The 24,255-nt window shown below is 40.1% G+C and overlaps 1 protein-coding gene across 2 annotated transcripts in view; it reads right to left on the bottom strand.

Moving 5' to 3' along the window:
• Positions 1-9,766: 9,766 nt before the first annotated feature.
• SEL1L3 (SEL1L family member 3) overlaps positions 9,767-24,255 on the bottom strand; it is a 37,054-nt gene continuing 22,565 nt past the window's right edge. For both annotated transcript variants that reach the window (XM_040588078.1, XM_040588087.1), the window contains exons 15-24: positions 22,515-22,691; positions 20,785-20,912; positions 20,032-20,115; positions 18,114-18,204; positions 17,916-18,000; positions 15,785-15,894; positions 14,348-14,475; positions 12,554-12,656; positions 12,387-12,459; positions 9,767-11,057 (exon numbers count right to left, since the gene is read on the bottom strand). In XM_040588078.1, coding sequence (XP_040444012.1) covers positions 10,891-11,057; positions 12,387-12,459; positions 12,554-12,656; positions 14,348-14,475; positions 15,785-15,894; positions 17,916-18,000; positions 18,114-18,204; positions 20,032-20,115; positions 20,785-20,912; positions 22,515-22,691 — 1,146 coding nt within the window. In that variant the 3' untranslated portion in view covers positions 9,767-10,890. The remainder of the gene's footprint in view (positions 11,058-12,386; positions 12,460-12,553; positions 12,657-14,347; positions 14,476-15,784; positions 15,895-17,915; positions 18,001-18,113; positions 18,205-20,031; positions 20,116-20,784; positions 20,913-22,514; positions 22,692-24,255) is intronic.

Raw genomic sequence — 24,255 nt, 5'->3', positions numbered from 1 at the left:
AAGAGAGATTAGGCCAGGTTCTGACCAAACCATCTGAGGCTCAGATAGTCACTTACTGACATTGCTGCAAACAAATTGCACGCCAAGATAAATGTGCAGAAAATATTACTGTAGCAAAGGTCTTGACATGCTGGAGGATCATAGTCTGTTATCTATTACCTGAAATTCTTTTCACTAAAAATGTATGCTGGAAGTATACTGGATTGCAGAAACAAACTTAGTTGACAAACACTACATTATGGTTAACACAGATTTGTGAGGCAGTACCATGTTTAATACAGCAAAACCCCCACCTGTTTTGCTTTGCCTTGAGCAGCAGAATTCCTGTCCTGGAAAGAAAGCAGAAGCACCACAGGTTTTGTCATTACACTGCCTAGCTTCAGGCATTTGAACACCTCTGTGCAAAGGAAGGGAAGTTAGGCAGCTGAGAGAGGAGCCACCACTTGGCACGGGAAGCCGTTGGAGAGGTGAACAAGGTGAGGGTTAGTGCGATGTGATGCTGAGACTGCCTAGTGACAGGCAGCTCTGGTACAACCTACGACAGGCACAGTCTATACACTGCATGGCAATACTGCGTGCGTGCGGGTTGTCACTTCCATGAAGATGTGAGGTGGCAGTGCTGTGCCAGGGACTTGATCTTACTGTGAGCTAGCCTCAGCATCTCCAGCCAAAGGCTGGCTCAGAAGCTCTAAGCAGAAAAGAGATGTGAATTTAGACTGCTGAATTTAGGAGCTACTGGTGTAACAGGCAGGTGGTGGCTGCTTTTTTTCCTGTTAGTATTTTGGGAAGAGCATTAGGGACATGTGTCCCAGATCAAGCACCACCAGTAAAAACACCCAAAATGAAAACAAACAAACAGAGCCACCAATACACCAAAAAAAAAAAAAAAATCCAGCCCCAAACCAAACCCCAAAAGATGGGGAGTCATCCTGTTGGGATCATGAAGGAGGTGGCTGTTGCACATCTCCTTGGCACCGTCAGCAAGCTGATGGTTCTGCATGTAGCCACCTGTAGAAATCTTAGGCCTGTGGTGGTTTCCACAGGACTAGGTAGCAATTGAGAAAACACTCATGAACACTCAGTACCTAAAATGCTGGCTCTGCATTAGAATAGCACAGGAGTGTAAAATGACTCCTTGAGAACGCTTATGGACTAGACATGTTATGAAGCCAAGCTACCGTTCATAGCTCCTGTGGCACAAGTACAGGTGGTATTGACAGGACTTTCAAATTTCTTTCTGGTGTACCAACAATCTGTAGGGGCAGGGCAACCTTCTGCGGAGTGAGAGATGTAGACATGGAAGTCCTTGACTAAGAGGTTGTTGAGTGCTGCTTCAGCCTGGGTAGGTTCTCCAGTCACAAAGCTGTTTTTAATAACAAAAAAGCTGCCTTTTTGTACAAAGACAGTAGTATAACCACACAGCCCTACCAGTGTATAAGGTATACATCTTTTATTTTTTTTATGTATATATTAAAAACAGGCAGCAGTAGAGTAGCAGGTTCTTGGACATGTTAGGCACTGGGGCACCTTCACAAGGTTTTTTGGCATTTACAGCAGCCAGAAGCTGTAATCAAAGACAGTCAGAAAGATGTACCACAAATATCTCTGAGTTTTGAGTTCCTTATTGCTATTTCTATGAGTCTTTAAGAGTGCTATAGCAAATTAGGTAAAGATAAGGACAAATATTGCAAATGGATTTGGGGGCTTATAATTGCAGATGTCAACAAACATTAGGTGTCTAAATTCCAGCTTGTAAGGCAGGAAAAGCCTTGGACTGAGAATGTAACTGTTCTGAATTTGTAAAAGTCGACTACCCGAATGTTACCTTTGTGTGGAAGAAACTGTTAGAAAGATTAATTTTTAATGACATCGGACATTCAGCTCCCAAATTTGCCCTTTAGCTCCTAAATACACACACTTGCAAGGCCTGTGGGCTTTTATCCCATGATCTTTGAGCAGAAAAATTATTTCTGTAAAGGCTCATATTTACGGTCAGGCCTAGCAGAGTAATTCACTTTTCTGTCATAAAGCACAAGGACAGTTACATTTCTTTCTACGGTGAGGGGAACTGTTCTGGAACACTGTTTTATTTGCGTAGTGGTATAAAGTCCAGTTTTTTTGTAACAATAACCCATTTCTATCAGAAACGATCCTGCTGAATGTGTACAATATTTCATCTGGAAGTCAAATGTCCAAGCGACCAATCTCTTTAATTACTTATGTCCTGAGGACATGCTCTTGCATTTGCTTCTAGCAAGCAGAAGCCTTGAAGGAGAACACTGCAAGAGTGACTCAGCATTCTTAATATGATGGAGATAAAATGTATTTATCTTGCGATACGGATTATGCACCTCATGAATTTACCTCCACCTGTGCTAACAAACGCACATTGGCATAGAGTAGCCTCGAGTAGTTGAGATATATGCTGGGGCTGGTCGAACAGAAATTACGGCGAGGCCAAGAGCATGGAAAGTTTACAGGGTGCAAGCCCCGGATCAGAGCCAGCCATGTCCTGGCCAATTCCGGGTGTTTGAACTCTGTGCTCCCTGTGGCCTTCCCACTCAACATCAGCAATCTAGCAGGGCTTACAAACTCAAGCAGGGTTCAAGTGCTACTCCTGTCTGGACCTTGGCCTGGTACTACTGGCTGGAAAGGGACGGTTATCTCTGCGCTGAAGGGCACGCAGAGGTTACCTTGCTGACAGCGCCTGGGATAGCCCGCGCAAGGAACGGTGAAGCATCCCTGAACCACTCTGCCTTGACTTGTGCCGCACGCAGGCTTCCAGCAGAATATTCTGAGCCCTTCGTGCTGTGGTAAACAGACACTGTTTTTATCAGAGAACTGCAGCAAAGACCCAGAGAAGCTATCTGTTTTTTTCTGGATAGAGGAGTGATGGAGACTGTAAAAGGCTTTGGAAGAATCTCAGGACTTCAGTGATTGTGGAATTTGGGGGTTTCTGTGTGTGTCATTTTCTCTTCATTTTCCCTTGCTTCATTTTTTCCACAGCCAAACAAAAATGGCTTTCTCTTTCAGCTAGCCTTGATTTAAAGTGCCAGATTCTGGCCTGATGGTTTTGTGTGCTGTGCTGGTTTTGGCTGGGCTAAAGTTAATTTTCTCCCCAGTGAGTGGCCAGTTCGGGGCCATGTTCTGGATCTGTGCTGGAGCCAGCGCTGGTGGCTCAGGGAGGTGCCGGTGGCTGCTGAGCAGCGCTGACCCAGAGCCGAGGCCGTGTCTGCCCCTCACCCCCCAGCAGCGAGCAGGCTGGGGGGCACCAGCAGCTGGGAGGGGGCACGGCCGGGACAGCTGACCCCGGCTGGCCAAAGGGACATTCCGTACCGTATGGCGCCATGCTCAGCGGGTAGAGCTGGGGAAGGAGGAGGAAGGGGGCACGTTGGGTGTGATGGCGTTTGCCTTCCCCAGTCACGGTTACCCGTGCTGGAGCCCTGCCCTCCTGGGGGTGGATGGACCTGCCCGCCGGTGGGGAGGGGGAATGAATCCCCTGGTTTGCTTTGGTTGCATGGGTGGCTTTTGCTTTACCTGTTAAACTCTGTCTCAACCCACAAGTTCTTTCACTTTCATGCTTCCAACCCTCTCCCCCATCCCACCAGGGCAGTGAGCGAGCAGCTGTGTGGGGCTCCGCTGCCAGCTGGGTTCAGCTGTGACATGTGAAGGGAGGTGAAGGATGAGACAAATATCTAAGAGTTTTTAGATGAATCATTCTTCACTTAAATAGCATTGGCATTGTGTATCTTCAGAAGTTTCATTTTATAAGCTGAACTTCTCTTTGTCCTAGGTCTGTAGTTGTTAACACTAGCACAATCTTTTAAAAGTTTCAGAAAAAATCCTTTTGTTGGGTTCAGTGAAAGAATTGATTGTATCTTTACGCATTTGCAGGAGGGGTCTTTATTAAACCCAGCCTCTCATCTTCAGCCCTTCAAATAGTTCTGGAATTATACGAGGCAGGTACACAAAGCAGTGGGTAGATATCTAAATTTCTGCTTTCATCTGCAAGCGGTGGTGGGGTAGGTGGGTGCCTGGGCAATTCACCTTGTTATGGTTTTTATAGGCAGACTTATGACCATAAAAATTATTCCAGCCGAAAGAGGGATTTTGGTTTATGCACCTACCCTTAACAAGCATTTAATGCACCACAGGAGAATCGGAATATTTCCAGGGTAATGGTATTTGGGCACAAGGTACAAAGAGGCATGAGGTGGGCGTTTGGAGGGTAGCCTGATTATTTTTCTTTTCCTCTTGCTAACTGAATTAGCACATGGGGTAATAAAGCTTCCTTGAAGAGGTGCATAGGTATTTTATTACTCAAAATGCTGAACAGGGTGTTTCCTATCCTTGATATCAGCATCAGTGTAACTGACTCTGTCACATGCTGTTTCTCTGCACAAACTGGTGTGGGGCTGAATGCTTTCCAAGCGCCAAGGATCTCCTGTGTGTTCTTACTGGATATGCAAGATAGGAAAGTGAAGCTTTTTATCTCCTTTTACCATTGGAAAGGCACGGAGGGTATGGTTGCAGAGCACAGCAATGTGTTCCACGTGGGACAGAAGAGTTTGCACTAGAAGAGCCCAAGAAATAGGCTGGGCAGCAACGCTGCTGCCAGGCTGCCTCTGGACCCCGGCCCCAGGAGCCTCTGAGGTTGTATCAGCACTTGCCACAGTTATCTCTGCATGACTCTCACTTCTGCTGTGGATTTTAGCCTCTCTAAGGACATCTCACATGCTTTTAAACAGCGTATATGACCACTTTTAATTCTGTTAGTCCAAGTTTGGTACCTGAAGAATGTGGCCAGAATTACTCTAGGCTATGGAATATTTGATTTCATGTCTGTACTTTATGGCAGCTTTTCAGGTCAGTAAATTACCTCCTAAATATTGGCCTATGGTGCTTCTGAAGGCTGCTGGTGATTTTAACATATAACTTATTGCTTGGGATCAGGGACAGCTGAGCAGTGAAGATTTAAAAATATCTAGAGGAAAGATTTCTGACCCTTTACAGCTTCTCATGTTTGTTTAATGTAGAAAACACCAGGCTATTTTTGTTAATGTAGACATATCTGGGTTTCCCCTATTGGTGTTGTAACCAACTGAATTGAAACGGTTAACTTGTCTTCCAGGACCGGCATGCTGTGGTTGACTCAAAAATGAAATCAGAAGAGCTATCCACGTATAGCTGGAGCTGGCTTGGAAGAGCAATGAAGCCCTGTTGAGCAGACATGAGCCTCTCAACCTTGTCAGCTGGGTAGGACAGTAGAGGGAGTTGGTAGGGGACAACGAGTCAAGATGAGCATTACTGCAACTAGCCAACTCTACAGAGCAGAAGGAGCTTTGGTCTTCCTGGAACAAGGTAAGGCATGAGTGGTGGTTTTGATTTATCATTCTCGTCAGTCAGTACCGGTGTGTTTTGGAAAGGCTGTCCTGTGGTCTGCAAGCAACAGCTGAACATGCTGCTTTCAAGAAAGTAAGCCTTCAAAGCAAGCTCTGAACACATTTGGACTGCTGGGAGGCATGTCCTCCCATCATCCCATCATCAACAGGCTGGTGAAATCAGAGGGGCTAATCATACAGTAGTTGTTCAGGGGTGGAATGGAGTCTCACAGCCCACCAGTCTCTGTTCCTCTGCACAATTAATCTAAACAAGGTGTGAAGGATGCACTTGGGCACTGCTTAATGATCATCTCAGCTCTTTGGTGGTGTGCTTCCTGGCCTAACTTGAGCCCGTTTAAGTAAAAACCTCCTAGACAACGACCGGGCACCATTGGGGTTTTTATGGACCAGGACTGGTCCAGATAAGTGGTACACGAGGCAACCGGATTTCCAGGAAGAGTTTAACTACTCACAGCCAGATAGCAGAGTCTGGTCTTCATTAGTTTATTAATACAAATCTAACCAGGGAGATTTGCTTCTAATTTGCACAATTAAAGATATGTGCTGTGTAAAGCCATGACTCAGGCTATGCCATAATAAACGGATCGAAAATGCTGTGCAGGTATCTCAGTTCCTACTTTGGCAGACTGTCATAAAACGGTGCTAGGCCCTGCTAATGGACTTGTGCTTTTTCTGTTCAACTGGCAGAACTGATAAGAGCAAATAGCAATGCTGGGTATTAGGAGCTATCTAGAAGGCTGATGAATGATTAAGGAGAGGTCAACGTGGACAAATGAAGGAGAACAACAAGAATCAGAAAACGTGAACCAGGGAGGGAAGCAAGGTCAAGGAATATGTTAACAGAAAGGAAAGATCACTGAACACAGAGTTATAAACAAACCTGTTGCAGCCAGTTTTCTTCTAAGGGGTTATTAAGATGCCCAAAGGTGGATGGGTATCTATCTGATAGCACTTACCAAACAACCCAAGTTCCTTAAGTCAATGGGCACATAGCACTGGTGTAATTTAAGTTTGGAACCTCGGTGCTTCAGAATATCTAATCTACCACAAGTGGCTGAGGTTTTTGTTTGGTTTGGAGGTTCTGTTTGTTTGTTTGTTTTGCAAACACATCTAATGCTTACTGCAATGTAAGCACATACTGCAATTATGCAAGTGATTTTTTCCTCTCCCTTTTGATTACTCATTACTCCCCATCTTTTCTGGTTTCAGTTAGCTGACATGACTGCTTTTAACACAGATACCTTGTATCTAGGCATAGACTCACTGTTACTTTTTTTTACTACAAATAGTAATTTGGCCTTCTGGCATCGGAATTAGGTCTTCTCATAAACATCCAAGCTGTGATGCATTTCCAGCACATCTATATTCCAGCAGCTGCTTTTTCTTCATTTACAATGTTCTGATGATTATTTAGGAATTGCTCCTGTCACCTAGACCCTAGAAGACAGCATAGGAAATTGCTGTGTGCTCAGGCTCCTGTCACTCTTTAGCTTCATTACTTTTTGTTCTTAAAAAATTCTGGCTTTTTCTTTCACTTCTGTTCTCTTTCTACATCCCAGTCTTTTAATACGGTTCATGTATTTATGGGAGGAAGGAAAGGGTGTGTGGGTGGAATTCCTCAGCTAAAGCTATTCAACCTGTTTCATACCTTTGTGCTGCATTTCATCTTGGATAAGGGTCAACAATCAGTTAAATGTCATAGTCCATTACTCAGTGGGGACAGCTTACACAGACAACAATCTGCTATAAAACAAATCTCTTCACAGATAATTCATGTTTCCCACATGCTTTTAAAGGCCATCTATGCTTTCCCAGTAGCTTAAATGGGAATACAAAAGTCCCAACAGAGGTTATACTTACAATACATAGCCACTATGCCAGGGCTAATTTCCATGTATCAGCCCCTTAATCACAGAGTAAAATTTCTATTGCACAGTATTGCTTTTCAACATGTATTAATATATAACTAAGCATGTGCTTATACCTGTGTATTGGGATGTAGTGTTCATCACTGGATGGACTGGAAAGCAGCACCATGCTGTGGTCAGTCACCTACACAAGGATGCTCACATTCAGGTTTGTCCTACTCCTACCTTGCTATGCAATTCAAAGCCGAACAAACTTTTCAGCATAACTGCAAATTTTGCATAACCAGTTTGAATTGCATACTACATAACCTTAAAGTTATTAACCACTCAGAACTACTCAACAATGTCTTCTTTTTTTTTTAAGCTTACCTTGACCTACCTCCCTTTCCCAATCTGTATTTGGAATCCCATTTTCACTTTTTTCATAGCACTTTGATAGCTGGTATGTAGTAACTTCTCTCGCTTGTCACTTGCTGTAACACACATCCATTTACTTGGTGTAAACTGCACTAATTTTAGATAACTGGGCACCTATTTTGTAAATAACCATTCTGAAATTCTTGGTTGTCTCTAATTTATTTGCTACAGATGATTCTGGGCTGAACCAAGGGAGAAAGAAAAATGGCCATCACTTATACCACCTTAACCCCTACCTCTGTTGTTCAGATGTCTGGGCTTCTATGGAATGTGTATAAACAAGCTGCATTTTAGCTCTATACTTGTCATTTCTTATTTCTTCACTCCCATTCTGACCACTCAGCATGGGCTGCAGAAGCTATAAACTTCAGTTATCTTGTTTCAATTGATGAAAAATAATCCTTGATACAGCAACTTTTTTTCCTTTTCCTCCTCCCCCCCCGCCCCTCTCCCCCTCTTCTGGGTATAGCAGAACTATAAGCTGCTTTGCTTAACTAACCATCCTCTCTTTCTCTCCAGGAATTGTTTGATTCTTTAGGTTGTCAAATAATAGCCCCTAGATCTTATGAGAAGTGAAGGATAATAATGTAACCATTATTATTTCAGCCGTAAGTATTGCTAGTTTATTGTGAAATGTTGCTTATCTTAATATTCTTCGAGTATATTTCGGTAGAACTTCTGACGTAATAGATAACAAACAAAGACCTAACCATTAACTGCTGTCATCAAGAAATATATTGCAGCTTCAGCAATTGTCTTCTGAAACACAGATGTAAAATCATGTTTCTGGCAAACCTCCTCAAACTACTTAACCCATGTTCTCAACTTTAGTAATTTACTTTGGAGAGGAAAATGCAGTCAGCCTGACCGCTAACACTCAAGTCTGACCTATATGTACACAATCTAAGCCACTGCTGTTCTGAGAACTCCATGATTTCAACACATGGGTTGCAATCATGCCACCATGGACAAACTCCCAAGGGATCAATATTTCACTAGAGGCTTCAGTTTTGCTACATATGACATATGTAGTAAAACACATCTTGCACATGTAGCTTACTACAGGCAAGACCTGCCACATGTATGTCCAAATAGTTTTTTGTGACCGTCAGTTATGTGCCGTTTGGTATCAGACATCATGCAATGTTGTGACAGTTGTTTACTTGTCTTCAAAGGTTGCACTTGAATTTCTGCAATCTATTTTCTATCCATCTAAACTTGCCCCAGTTTTAATATAACTGCATACTGTTTTCTTTTATTACATGATAAAAGTAAAGTTGAGAGAATTCTTGAAATATCCATGCATTTGTGTTAAGGAATCCGATACAACCAAATTTAGCTGCACAAGTTTTTGCAGCTCAAAACAGACTAAAAAAATGATGGTGATACATTTGCAATGGATACCAAAAGCACAGCACATAACCTCTGCAAATCAACACAGTTTAGTATGTAAAAGCAAAGCAGCTTTGTAACACTTCAAAATACTTAGCTTTACATAAAAAGAACAAAATATGTATCTACAACTGTACTAAACATAAAAAATACTCTTTGCACTGTTCTTATTCAAATAAATGAAAAACTCAGATGTGTGGCACACAATTCACTTTGTGATGATACAGCTGGAGGGCAAGGAGGGGGGGAAGCTTCAACATCTGCTTCCTCCCCGCCTCCCCTTGTTTACTCAATGGAACTACTTACTCTAAGCATCAATTCTCTGAACACTTTTGAATGTTCGGTTTTTGGCAAGCAAAACACGCTCTGGTGATATGTGCACATATACATTTTTATATATATATATGCATATTAATTTCTCTGAAAGTTTGAAGGTTTTTCCCCTTTTAATTCATTCATTTCTTACTGAAAACTTGTATGTCTTGTTTGAAAAACAACCCAAAAACTCTTCCAGGTCTGCTCTGTGAGAATGCTGTATTCCTCAAAGCAAGCAAGGGATTGATTGTCCCATTTGAAGCCAAGAAAACAGACACCTAAATAATGATCTTAAGAATCTGCAACAGCAAGGTACTGTATCATCTGACTGATGCTTTAAAAAACCAAATAATCCTCCACATATAGGCTGAATTTGAATTAGAAAAATATCTTTATTTACAAGAGTAAATAATGTAGTGCAAGGAGAGTGGATTTAACCCTCAATAATGCATAGATTGATGCAATTTATAGTCTGTGATCTACACTATTTTGCAGAGGTGCACGCACGCCTGCTTTAAAGGTCAGACCTTTCCTACAGCCACTTACCAGACAGCTTTAAATCAGACAGAAGGCATTTGCACTCCATACTTATTATCCACATATCCCACGTAACATTTATCAAATAAACTATCACTTAGATGGTTTTAAGAGTTACTGTAGAACATGAAATAAATCCTTGCCAATGTTAGCTATGGAAGAATCAAAAATTAAATTGTTCATTCACTTTGTGTCATCTGTTCACACTTAAATATTCTTTTATTTATCCATTAGGGAAGCTACTTTCTTTAACCAGTGGCTCTTGGCAGGGCAGGAAACATTTTGTTGTGTCCACCAGGGAACTGCTGACGTTTGTGAAACTTGGACCAAGGGGTAGCCAGCAGAGCTGCTAGGTTATGATCATATTGCAAATCTTCTTCCCAGTGTTTTTCTTTCAAAATGAAACAGTTTTCACATCAGAGACTCAGGATGGAATACAAAATGCCAAAAAACCAATTGTCATTGCTGCATGTATCAAAGTCCGGGCTGGTGTGCCACAGAGCTTGGAAAGTGTTGGTGGCTGGGATTTAACTTTACATGATTTCCATTCTTCCAATTTGGAAAATTCTGGTAACTTCACCAGCAAAAGAAACTCAAATGCAGTAAAGGCAATTTAGTAAGGTATTAGATATGTAAAACTACTTCTTCATCAAAACCGGTGGGAAGGGTGCTCCTTCTTCAATTAGGCAAAGACTTTGCATGTTTTCTTCCAGTCCTTCAATTAAATACAGTATGATCATGTGTCGGATATAGTGAGATAACCTGTTTGGAGTGTTAAATAAACTACAGGGATGTTTTTTTCTCTGAAGCGGAGAAATCGGATCAGTGAATTTGCCTACAATTTTAGCTGTTGGACTGAATTATTAATGCCACTGATAGGGTTGGTTGCCAGTTCTTGGATCTGTAGTTATTCATATCCCATCTTCCCAATGGGACGTCAACCTTAAGAAAACTACACTTCAGCTTGTAACAAGAGGATTCTGAGGGTTTGATTCCTGCTGTGCTAAATCATTTGAAAAAGTAGATCCATCTTGCTGTACCAGTCTAGTAGCATCTTCATTGCTATTCCCTGAGGAAGAAAGTTCATCTGATGATGGTTCTGATCTTGTACCAGGAGAATTACGGGCTTTGGAAAAACATCAAAAGAAATTATTAGAAAAGACCCCACTGCATCCAAGAAGTCTATTTATAAATATTTCAATAGTATGTGGATATAAAATAACATATAAAGATAATACTTAAAAGGTTAGAAAATACTGAAAGAAGAATATCTGTAACTTTAAGTATAAACTTTGTACATATGAAGTATGATTCCCAAGTTGCATAAATCATAGCTAGTAAGAAAATAAAGAAGGTTTTCAGAATTATTTCCATAGTCAGCATATTACTCACAGCTGCATGTCTTAAATGCTATTAAGGAATTATAAAATTCAAATAATTTTGTATATTTAATGGTGGTTTGTGGGTTTTTTAAATACTATCCCCTATAGAGGTAGGCTGTCAATGTGGAAAGTAATTTTTTTCTGTATTTTGTTATGGAAATATGTCAGAAAACAGTATTTTCTGACATAGGCTTAAACTGCCTACTGAGGTTAAAACACAATGTAAGAAAATGTATTTGGTGGAAGAAATTATTTTTGTAACTGGTAACATTAATTTCACAACTTTCCGACCAAGATCCTGTTTTGTGATTTGAAATGAAACACTTGGTTGAAGCTGGCAACACTTTTAAAATGATGACTTATAATTTTTGCATGTGATGGTAGGGCTTTTTCTCCTTTCCTGAGCAATGTAGTTTTGTCTCTGATGTCTCTTTTAATATAGTAAAAAAAATAATGGGAATTTTAACAGACTGAAGTCTGGCATTTGGTTTTCTGTCTCTTAATATTCTCTGTCCCATCAGAAACGACAACATATACAGCAAGGCTTTCCAGTTTAGGACAGGAGGAGTCTGCAAGTGCTGATTGAATGTATTTACTGATTCTGTTACTGGTCTGAAGAGGCTGAACTGCCTTCTCCTAAGTTACTCCAGTGTACCAGCTCTCTGAACCTCGCTTTTTCTCCCACCTCGTATCTGAATGGATCCAGCTGTATGAAACAGGGAACAGTCTCATTGCATACTGCAGCGACAACACATGAAATCCAAGTCATATAATTACTCTAACAACACTGCATGTTGAGAGAAAGGAAATCATCTCTTGTTTCCAGTCATAATCTCCTGCAGTTAATGTTTTTATTAAGAATCTCCTTTATCAAGGGAAATTCTCCAGAAACCAACAGGCTTAAACCTATGCTTTGCTTCACCCACTCCTTTTCAATGATCAGAAAATTACCTGCATGTCAAAGAAGTTGCTGCACCACTACCAAATCTAGAATTCCTGCTTTTATTTTTCAAGTTTTTACTGAAACAAAGAGATCATTCTTTTTCTTTAGTTTTACTATGACAAATACTTACCAGATAAAGACTGAAAATACTGCACTGCAAATGCAACCAGAATCGACAAAAGAAAGGTTCCCATGAAGTAGATCTGTGACAGTAAGTTTGAAAACAGAATTAGAGCCATGCGAAGCCAAGGTAGTGCTCCAAATGAGCTCTGCATGTACCAAAGCAGAAATACATACCGCAGTAGATTGTAAAATATTGTTCCAGAAAACTCTCATGTAAAAATAAAGCAATGCTAATGAGCATGGACTAATGGATTCCTGGTTACTATTATTCCAGCACCTACAACAAGAAGATTAAAACTAATTAGTCTTACTCTACAATTTTGTGGCACCTGTCATCTGGGAACCTCAAGTGGGTTTGCAGCAAACCTCAGTAACCCAGGAAAACAAGCTGATAGTATCATTGCTATCTCACAGATGGTGAAGTAAAAATTCAAAGAAATACCAGATGAACCTCATTAAGCACACAATACCTTACCCTAGGAGCAGGTTTTTTATTTTATTAGTCAACAACAGGTCTAAGCATCCAGGCTACCCTTGCCAAGCAGTCACAGTGCAAGGTCATACCCAAGATACTTTGCTCTAACTAATGTGAGTCAACAGCAGTAGGACTTGATTTAAGATTAGATGTACAAAATTTACTTATCTACACAGGATGCTGGTGCCTTAACCCGCTTTAGGGACAATGGAGTACTAGACAGCGCAGTCAGAGCTTGAAGAGTGCTTTTGCTGACTAGCTATGAGCCGAGTAGCTTTCTCAGTTCCATCAGTTAGGACTTCGCCTACTGGTGGAGTTTAGACAGCTAAATCACAGGCATCTATTTCAAGCTACAATGGATTCTTTTCTACCAAGCTGAGGAGGGAGGGCTGAGTGTGGGTGGGGTGTGTACATATATATATAATTTTTATATTAAAAATTATATAGAAAAATAGGTGTGATTTATACAAAATTATATATAATTCATGTATTATATACATATTTTTTAAAAAGTATGTGCCCTTCTGGACAAAAGTGTATGATGATGGGAAAACCCTGCAGTGCTGTCAACTTAGGAGTTACTCTAATTGCAAAGCAGATGGATTCAGCCCAAGTGAAGGCAGAATTCAGGCTCAAGCTTACAGTCCCAGATGGACCAGCTGGTCCAGCAGCCCTATTTATCTGTCTAGTAATTTCAGGTGGAGTGGAAGTAATTTGGGGTACAAGTTCAGGCTGATGGCAGTGAAGAACCATTTCAGCAGACTGTTGGTGAATCAACAAATGAGGTTTCAATGTTGATACCAACTCCGCTTTTTTTGGGTCACACAACACTCAGTAGCAAAACAGAAGATAAACTACTCATTCTTGGTTCACAGCTTCATGAATTAACTGCTAGCTCCTCCTACTTTAAACATCTGAAAGGCAATTCCACGAATTCACCAAATACTGTGTAAGCTTAAGCAACCTAAGTTCTGTACTGGAACCAGAAGTCTCCAGGTGGTTTGTGAATGAACAGTGCTGGCACAGGCAACAACCTGTAACCTTCTCACATACCTAATATTCTGTGCCACAATGTCTGTGCCAGACCCGAATGTCTTTGCAGAATAAACAGGCAGGACTGTTATTATGCCAGTTACATACTTTTAAGTTCCAATTAAATTATGCTCAATTTATCATTAAAAGATTGTTTTGGACTGTATACAAATTGTCAGTGCCTAATTTAGGAACTTAAATACATCGAATTGGAAAAGACCTCCTGGATCATTAAATCTAGTCCCTGCAATTTCAGATAGCCACATATAATGAGGTCTCTTTTAACAGGCATAAACTGAAATACATTTAGGTAATTTATGTATTTCACACATGCTGACCTTAATGTGCCTTAAGTCATACAGGTGAACAAAGTTAATAATTACAGGAGTTGCTGTTCTCTGGAGTAAATGTTACTCACACATAAAGACAGAAGATGCTGATTAAGGGGAAATAAGACTCACCTGTAATAAAGTTCCTGAAGAAGTGACGTATTACTAGAATGCAATGCCTGATCAATTTCCAAGTGATCCAGAATGTAGGAAGGTATAGAGTTACCCTCTTCAATGACAAGGGCCAAATTAAAGAAACCCTAACAATAAAAAAAACATACATGCTTTTTAAACATTAAATTTTCATATGTATATTTAAGGTCTACTGTAAGCATAAAGTATCTAAATATACTAACTTCCTTGTATAAATTAATATATGTGATCTTTACTGAAATATGTATAATGTGATCTTTACTGAATAATTATGAAAGCCTTTCCTCCTGACCATATACCCAGGTAAATACCGAAAATGCAAGAGAACTGACATTCATTTGTTATACCGCGCTGTTTTCTTAGAAACCATCTGGAAAAAGATCTGAGCTTTCTCATTTTTAGTTGCTCTTTAAATGCAGCCCCAATATTAAACTTAATCTTTTATCTAATAGGGAAATAACTCTAGCAGAAATGGATTCCTGTTCTGTTACTGTTTAATTCACCTCCACCTAGCTCTCTAGATCAATAGCAATTTGAACAGTGAAATTGAGAGCAGAAATTTCCCCCAGACAATTTAAGACTTTAATCTTACAGCTTTGCCTTCTTGGACAAGACTTAGGCATCCCTGTCTCTTCAGAACCATGAAGATGCACACACATGAGATGTATTACAGGATTCCCCATCAAGTCTGGCTTTCATACTTTGCAGTAACTGCTCATGCATCTCTTCTTTCCTTTGCTAGTTCAGCAGTAATGTTCTATCCTAATATCCTTAAAACAGAACCCAACTATGTCACCTCTAAAAAATTCACATACAAGATACTGTCTGGGGACATTGTCATAAGGACAGAATACTGCACCCTGGACACTTCAGGAGGGTCTGAGGGCAGCAAATTCAGTGTTGAAACTGTATGTCTTTGGTAATGTGATATGGTGTATCTTTTAATTATAAAGAATTTTAAGATGAACCTTTTGTTGGTGGAGTGAACAAAATTCACCCTGGGATTCACTCAAGATACCAAGAGAAACGGGTCATTCTTCTTGTTTATATCCCAACGTAGCAAAGGATAGCAATGGAATAAAACTCAACAGTCTATTAATTCTTCCTCTTGCCACAGCAAAAATACCAAGGTCACAACAGAATCAATTGTGCCAAGGTAAGGCAGCACTGCATTAGGCCATTCACCTTTAGCTTTCAAAACATATTAATTCTAGGACTGTCCATCTATGCTAGGTCTACCTTCTGTTATCATAAAACAGCAACTACTGACTCACAAGCTATTTTGAAATAATTGTAACTTATTCTAGCAGGTTTCTTCAGTGCAGATATAGTCAAGCAGAATAATCGGTCTCAGATAAATCCTCAGACTGTTCTAAACTCTGACGTTTTATGAACACATTACAGCTGCAGACCCACCTGTGAATCTCCCTCTAATGCTGCTTGTGCATACATCCGCATTGAGAGCTCAAGGTCCTTAGACTGGTTCTGGTAACCATAGTAGTAGAAGTCACCCATCTTCAAATAAGCTGTAGAAGAAACCAGTAGCACATAATTTTTTAAAAAAAGTCTCTCTCTGGTTGTCTCTGTGGCTACTTTACAACAGCCTGCCCACTGAAAATACTTATCTTGAATGAAATTTCTCATTGTTTCTCTTTAATGAATCTAGCGAACCAGATTGCTACTTTTACAAAATTGAGATGTAGAAACTTTATACTGCTTCCTTCTTCACCTGCTGAATCTGCCCTTGGGCAACCTGTAGCCTTATTATTCAGGCTAGCCCTACTAACTTGATGAGACTTAAACACATGCTGTCTAAGTTTGTTCTGTACCTGTCACTGTGGTGGCTGAATCCATCCCCAAAGTTACAGAACTTTGCTGACAATAATTTCCTTAATTTCAAATCCATCCCAACCTAGGACGATGGTAGGTATAAAATTTTCCTGGTCTAGAAGGAAACAATGCCCAGCAAATATTTTACAAACATCTTTCTGTGATATTGCACAGTAATGAAATGCTGTGGACACTGACCCAGACAGGAGCAAGCACGATTCCTAATCTGTGTTGAAGAACTTAAAAATTCCCATGACTGTCTATGCTTATTTAACCTAAGCTTTCCCCAAATGGTTTGAAACACTCCTACACCTTGCCCTGTGTGTCTACGGCAGCTACCTAGAAAACCCACCTGTTTTTACAGGGGACTATAGCAAAGCACTTCCAGCAAGCAAGTCATTCGCTGACCCAACAGCTAAGGCGGAAAGACTAAGTGGATAGGCTGGCACAGATGCTGAGGGAAAGGCAATGAATGCTTTAGCAAACCATGAAGAGGAGAGTTCCCCTCAACCACACCAACTGCATCACTCCAGCCCTGGCCCAGAGAGCACTCCTGAGCAGGCAGTGGCCTTGAGGTCACCCTGCACTGCACTGATAACATAGCCCTGCAACACTCCGCTGCCAGGGTTAGACTCTCCATCCCAGGCCCTACGCTGGGGATTTGATGCTCCACTACTGCAGAGAGGGGTTATGTTACTCATGTGAGGAAGAGGTAAAATAATAAATTTCTTCCCCTCTTGAACCCAGCAAGTCTTTTCTCCTTTACTTGAATGAAATCACAGTCTCACTCCAGGAGTCTGATCTTCAGAAGTTTTTCTAATGTAAGATTGTCCTTTTCTAATGTAAGATTGCGGATCTGCCGAAGGGTGAATAAAACTGCACCTTGCTAAGACATCTACAACCTCCTCGTGAAAGCTAACAGGGTTTGTCAGCTCCTGTGGCTTCAGGCTCTATCAATGTGGCATTCAGTTTCTGCCTTGTTATGTTCACTCCACTTTTCCATGTGCTTCTTACAAAGCACCTAAACCTTTTTGTGAGACAATCAGATCAATGTTTTCAAATATTGAGTAACTCTTTCAAAGGCAACAAGATTACTTAGTCACTAAAATCACAGGTGTAGTAAAATCTAAGGCCAGAGGAATGTAACTTATTATATGTAAATAAGTCTTTTTTTTTTTTTTCCTTAACAGAGAATCCTTTAGTTCCCCAAGGTAAGCTGTGCCAATGTTGATAAACTCTGTACCCCCTACAGAAAAACTCATAATAAATTAGATAAGGAATCCTTTAGCCTTCATTAGTTTCTCATGACTCAATTATGATATGGAGGCATATTTGCTTTTGGATTTTCTTTTTGATAAACTAAACAGCATGAGCTCCTAAAGTCTACTGCTATTTTTTTTTCTTAAACCTTGAGCCAATTGCTTAGGCTTCTAAATATCTAGCTATCTAGCCCCTTCTCAGGGCTTAGCTTGGTCTTTTTTTATTATTTTATTCGAATTTTATCCATTTTATGCCATAAAAAGGAAATTCTCAGAAAAGCTGTGCTGAAACACAAGAATTAAAATGCCTTTCTGTCTACCAAAAAGGAAATGTCTGATAAGCAGGGATTACTCTTCCCTTAACTTGCTCACTCACATAGAAGTTATAAAAAATGTAGTTTTTAAAATAAAATAAAAACCCGTAAAATTAAAATTCAGAGAGAATTCCTTATACATACCAAATGATGGTGCATTGACTTGAGATACAGAGAAATTGTAGTATCTCCAAACACAGTCAGTTGCTAGGTATTTCCTTGCTAGGTCCTGGAAAGAAAAGAATTGATCCATCCATTCATAACACAGATAAGAGACTAGAATCACGTTATTATTAGCAAGTGTTCCTTTTGGGATAATGAGTTGTGAATACATTTACTTACTGGTCTTTCTTCACAAATGTGTGCTAGATTTGACTGTGACACTTCAATCCCAGTTTCAGCTGCTAATACATAATGCAGCAGAGCTTCATGCCTGTCGTTAAGATAAAATAAATCAGTGACTAACCTGACAAAAACAACATGCATTTTAGTTAATAGTTTAAAAAATCCCACTAAATGAATTGATAAAATCACCTAAGAGCAAAATCTTGGTAGAACGTTTAAAAGCAAGAGGCTGGCAAACCCATGCAACAGCTACATCTACTGGCAATGGAACAACCTCTTAGTTGGCTCATTGTGTAACAACCTGCCACAGATCTCAAGAATCCGCAGTTTTCTCTCTTGCACTGAAGCTAGATTAGGTCCAGCATACATTTATTCTAAGTGCAAGACTGATGATACAGTTGATTTGATATTAAGCCAAATTATCTATTTAAATGTTTCAGACAAAACATTCTTAAGAGACCCTTACCTCCTACACTTTAAAAAAATCTGTAATTAACTTAGCTGCTGTGTATGTATCTGTCAAACATTCACCTGGATACTACCTGTATAAGCTTCACCCTTTTATTTCAATGACTTGTTTGTCCTGTCTTTTTAGACTATGAAATTTTTGTAACAGGAATTTTCTCTCGTTATATTTGAATGTGTGAATAGAATAACATTCTCAGTCCCCTTATGGAATCTAGGCATCTCACTGACTGTAAAATCAAGTAATAAAAGCTAGTTTTGCATTTGCGGTATAGCAATTCAGTATTACAGTACAGTAGTACAGCGCCGCTCATGATTCTAGAGGACAGCATCTCTTTCATATTCTCTGTCACCCACCTACTCGGTATTATGAAGATTAAGCAATCAAAATTAAGAGAAGTCTTTAAAAGCACGTGTTTGGTTTTAAAATGACAAGATAAAAAAAAAAACTCAACAGTTGGTGTAATTTTTTCCTACTATTGAAGGGTCACGCTTCCAGTGATTTTCTCCACAACACAATTTAAAACCATGGCAGAGACCAAACCCCAGACCTCCTGGGATCTTAATGCTATACCTGGCATGTGCACAGGACTTTCATGTGACTGTATGCAGAGTGAGCTGGGCAGAGTCACAGGCTTGTACATCAGAACATGCTACAAAAACATTAACTGAGACTTTTTCAGCGTTGAAAAATGAGGTCACATCTCAAGAGAAATGTCTGTGATGGACCTAATAAAAAGAAACTTCTAGGAATCAATTACTCAGAACAGTAGGCTGGCAGTTTCTTATAGATTTCTTAAGCCTGAAGCAGTAATTAAGCACTAGCATAGGGAGGCTGCAGGACTAAAGTAGCCAGTTTTAATCACATGTGACAGCCTGATACCTGCATGTACAGTATCCAATGCTCATGCCTACAGGTCACTGCAAAAACGGAGCACTAACCTGGAGGCTATTTTGAAACTTCTTGGTTGACTTACTGGATATTGTAACCTCCTATTACACTTTATAGAAAAGATAGTATTAATTATATACAAAAGAAGAACAAATCTAATCCAGCAGCCTGAGTTTTCATGACATGGAATTATACAGAAGAGGGAAAGGGGAATATGGTTTTTGGAACAGAGGGTATATTAAAAATGAAAGGCATTCCTCTGGCTAATCCAGTACACATTACATGCTACAGTACTGTGGGATGAAAACCACAGACAGCCAGTACAACAATATTTCATTTTACAAACTCCCTCTTTTTCACTTGATTCTGTCATAACTGCTGAATTAGGCTTTGGGTCAACTCCTCCCTCCCTTGATGTCAATAGGTGTTTTGCTACTGATTTCAGTGGTGTTGCTATTTGTGTTTTTTTGAGGTGATGGCCCAATGTTAATTATTTTATCACGCTATAAAGTTAAGTGAAAATAGAAAATGAACTTGAAGAGAACAGAACAAACAAACCATGAAAGCTCCAGATAAGCATTGAGAGCTTTTCTGATGACATGCCCTAAGTAGCCGTTCTTCTCTGCAATGTGTTTTGCCCAGCTGTAGAAAAGAACAAAAAACAAGAAATGAACAGCTGTGCTCCAGTAACATTATCCCAACTCACACTGACTCAAAGGACACAAAAGCATATGGGATCACCTTCTGACTTCTTTCATGAGACAAACTATGGAGTTTCACAGTAATTGCTACATCAGTCTTTTAACTGTTGACTGAATGAGAACATTTTGCCCGTTCATCTCTGAGCATACTAGAGACATCCTATGTTTTTTATCAGCAAAAGTAGTTCCTTGTTTTTCTTTTCTTTTTTTTTTTTTTAAGAAAACAAACCTAAGTTAATAATGCTATAACTAATTATCTGCCTTTTTCCTGATACAAAGTATCAGTCCTACCACATCAGAAGACTAGTATTTCTTGAAAATCGAATAAGCATGGCTTTGTTAGATACGTCTCAGAGTTGTTCCATATAATCTCTCTGAGTTGTTCCAGAAAAAAAAATACTAAAAATACTCAACATCTCTCAAAGTCTACTGGTCATTTAAATAACATACATATTCATGTGGATTAAACTTTACCGCAGAACAACCTTTTGTCAAGGAGGTAAGCACCATTAAGTACAAGATACTTAGGCTACGGACTTAAAAAACACCATTAATCAAGATAATCCCACCAGAAATATACTCTCCTTTAACCAAGGGTTTCATTCCTTACATTACAGCTTTTTCTGGATCTCTAGGGAAGTCTTCCATATTTCCTGTGATGTAGTACAGAGAGCATCGTAAAGTCCCTTCTATGTGTCCTCCTTGGGCAGCTTTATAGAAATAGCGTGCAGCAACCGTCTGTGAAGAAACAAGACACAATTCGCAAAGCTGCATTATTAACGTTTACTGAGTTTTGTTTCCCAGGATTAATTTCAGCAAATGAATTAAAAGAGGCAATTGGCTAATGAGGGCAAGCCAGTTTAAGTACTTTAATGTACTTAGGTGAAATTAATACCTTTCCTCTAACTTTTTAATAGTTTAGACTGCGAAAAGGTTTTTAAACACATAAATTCTGGTAATACATGGAATGTCAAAGAGGAAAGTGTCTAAATGTGTAACTAACACATGGTAACATACAAGTCTTGTGTATACTGACAAAAGTAAAATTAGTTGTTCACTAGTAGAGAGATTAATAAGGGGTCTTGGGGAACAGGACTTCTGCTCTGGCGATGCCTAAGTGAGGGCTGGGGCGGAGCAGCAATGCTCAGTATGCCCAGCCGTGTGCAACCATGGTACTCAAGCCCCTGAAACTGGTTTATAGAAGATAACACAGGCTGAGTAGCCCGGGCCAGAGTTGCAGAAGCGGGAGGGCTCTGTGGCTCTCCATGTCTTACCCTCAGAAATAGTAATCTGAAATATAAACCAAAGCAGCATACAGCCCGAAATAATTCATTTCAGGAAATTTTTAACCATCAATATACATTTTCTGTGGGTAAGCATGGACTTCAGAGCATCCATCACAGCCATAACATATGCCTCCTTGCCCATAGCTTTGGTAAATAAAGAAGCCTGAGCACTTTTAGGTGTACTCTTATAATCAGTCCACCCTGAAAGGTATTTTGGTCCCTCAGGAAGGAAAATGCATTTGCCAAATGCACATGTTGGTGAGCGCTGCTGCTGTTGGCAGCAGATATGCTCACTGTCTGGAGTATATCCGGATCTCAGAACCCACAAGCCATGCTGGAAACATCTTTTAGCTCCAATAACAAGGTCTTCTTGCATCTATTACAGCTTGCCTCACTATGTGCTGTTGGCTGTAAACTCTCTAGTTATTTAAAAGAAATATAACTTGAGTAGACCCTTCCTATTAGGGGAAAATTAATTCTGCACATGTCACTGAGGAAAGTTAATAAATGTGCTGTCACAGAAAGACAAACCAAAATATTGCGGTCTACCAGGAGTGTATTAAATAGTTACATCTGCAAGTAGTTACATTGGCTTGAAGGTCTCTCACTGTAGTTGTGACAGTCTCAGAAGCTATGTGAATGTAGTTCACAAGCTCAAGGACAAGGTTCTGCTGCTTTCATCTATTGTGGAAAGCATCCTTTACCTACTTTCCATTCTAAAACCGAGAGATACCAAAAGGATCACACGATGCGAGAGCATACATTATCCTGGCTGCTGTCTCTGGAAGGAGGAAAGCAGAGGCAGTCCCTGGAGCTAAACCTGCACCTGCTTTGTTTCTAAATTAAAGGAACACAAACACACACGTAAGTATGACTGAGATATTTGAGTAACATCTCTCTCTAAGCAATCTGACTGAATTCCCCAATAACACCCTTCTTTGTGATAGAAGTATCAAAATCCAACTCAGAGTGAACACAGCGGTCTCGAGAATGAAGCAAAAGCTTCTAAAATGGGCCCTAATGTAAGAAATAGTACTATTAAATATTTACTCACTTGATTTCTACCAGGTACTCCAGGGTAAATCCCATCTAAATAAAGGACACCAAGGTTGTACGATGCATCTGGATTTCCCAATTCTTCAGCAATTAACCAGTGTTCAGCTGCTTTTCTGTAGTCTCTTTTAAAATTGTGGTAGTACCATCCCAATCCATTCACTGCCTGGGGCAAGCCCTTAGGGAAGGAGAAGAGCAGTCTCACGTCACACATTTGATTCTGCTTTGGGTCACTTTGCAATTCCAACCTGCTGCTTGACTTTGGGTGCTCTCGTAACCTTGTCTATATATTCTAGATGTCTGGCAGACAGATCCAGCCGAAATTACACTGATCTGGGACTAAGGGACGTAAAGATTTGCTGGCTTTTTTTCCACACTATTCTCCCTCCTGACATAGCGAGAACCAGGAATAAGACTCCAGTGCTGTCTTACTCTATAGTCTTAGCCATGTCTGCATTCAGATTTGTACTTGTTGACAACAAAAACTGCAACTGTTTTTCTTGTTTCCTCTGCAAAGCCAAAACAGGACACCTATTCTTGAATAGGTGTCAGAACCTGGTTGACAGCGCTAGCAATCAAAAACCCCACTTCTTTTAAATTAGAACTTTTCCCTAAGCATAAACAGGAAGCAATGAACACAAGTTTGTGATGCTGTTTCAAAATGTATTTGACCAACATCATACAGATCTGCTTAAGATAGTGCTACATGCCATCATACAGTTGCATCTTTGCATCAATAATTATGGATCAAGAGGAAAAAATCTTCCTGGAACAGTTTTTATTTTAGTTGCAATGAGTTACCATCTCCTTGCATAAACTGGTGGATCATATGGTGGCTGTAAGTATGCCAGCAGTTCAAATTAGTCTGTACCAATGAATGTGAACATGCTATTTAGTCCTATTTTATAATGTATGTTTAAATAGCAACCATGCCAGATCAGTGACATAAGGTAAAAGCCACCTAAGGAATCTCAGTGCAGAAACACAAGTTACTTGCTTGCTACTGTTGCCTTCTATGCTGAACAGTGGTCTCCTGTAATTTGTGTAGACAGAACTGCACACTACTGGCACTTACAAAGGCCCTCTGGAACATTATCTCTTTTTCTTTTTAAAGAGTGTTACTAACCCATTAAAAGGCAAAAGCAGTTAAACTTTTCAATAATTGTATTTTTGTACAGGAGCATAAAAACATAAGTATCTGGGTTCAAGGAGAGTGAGGAAATTGTTATCTCCAGGATGCTTCCTGGAATCGGTTCCTCAGATCCTGAGTCAAGTGAATTTTGATCACACTGTGAAAGCCACTCAGTTTATTCAAGCCTTTCCCAAACAGGCAGTAGAACAGGTAGTCTCTCCTCTTTCAAAGGAACGACAGAACAGGCACAATTCTTTTCTGATGGTGCTCAGCAGTGAAGTCCTACTGTCCCTTGTCAGTAATTTAACTAGTTCTGGTTCTAAGAGCTAGTAAGGTATTAAAGGTCTAGGTACTCTTTTACTTTTATACTTAGGACCAGACCATGGCCTGGCTAATCTGACTGACTGTACTAGATTATTAAACGGAGCAAGGCTCCTCTTCTTTGTGGCATCTGTCAATGTTTCCCCATGCTATGGAAAAAACCAGAAGGCTTTGGGACATCTAGGTCTCCTCTCTGAAGCAGAGAACAGCTGGCCTAAGAAAGCACATGCAGTCTTTTTCCAGTCACCAGCATCCCCTGGAGGAGCATTAACTCTGTGCAGAGAGAAGT

This window comes from Falco naumanni, chromosome 1 (assembly GCF_017639655.2).
Source record: "Falco naumanni isolate bFalNau1 chromosome 1, bFalNau1.pat, whole genome shotgun sequence".
Taxonomy (NCBI): domain Eukaryota; kingdom Metazoa; phylum Chordata; class Aves; order Falconiformes; family Falconidae; genus Falco; species Falco naumanni.
This window is presented reverse-complemented; position numbering and strand designations above follow the sequence as displayed.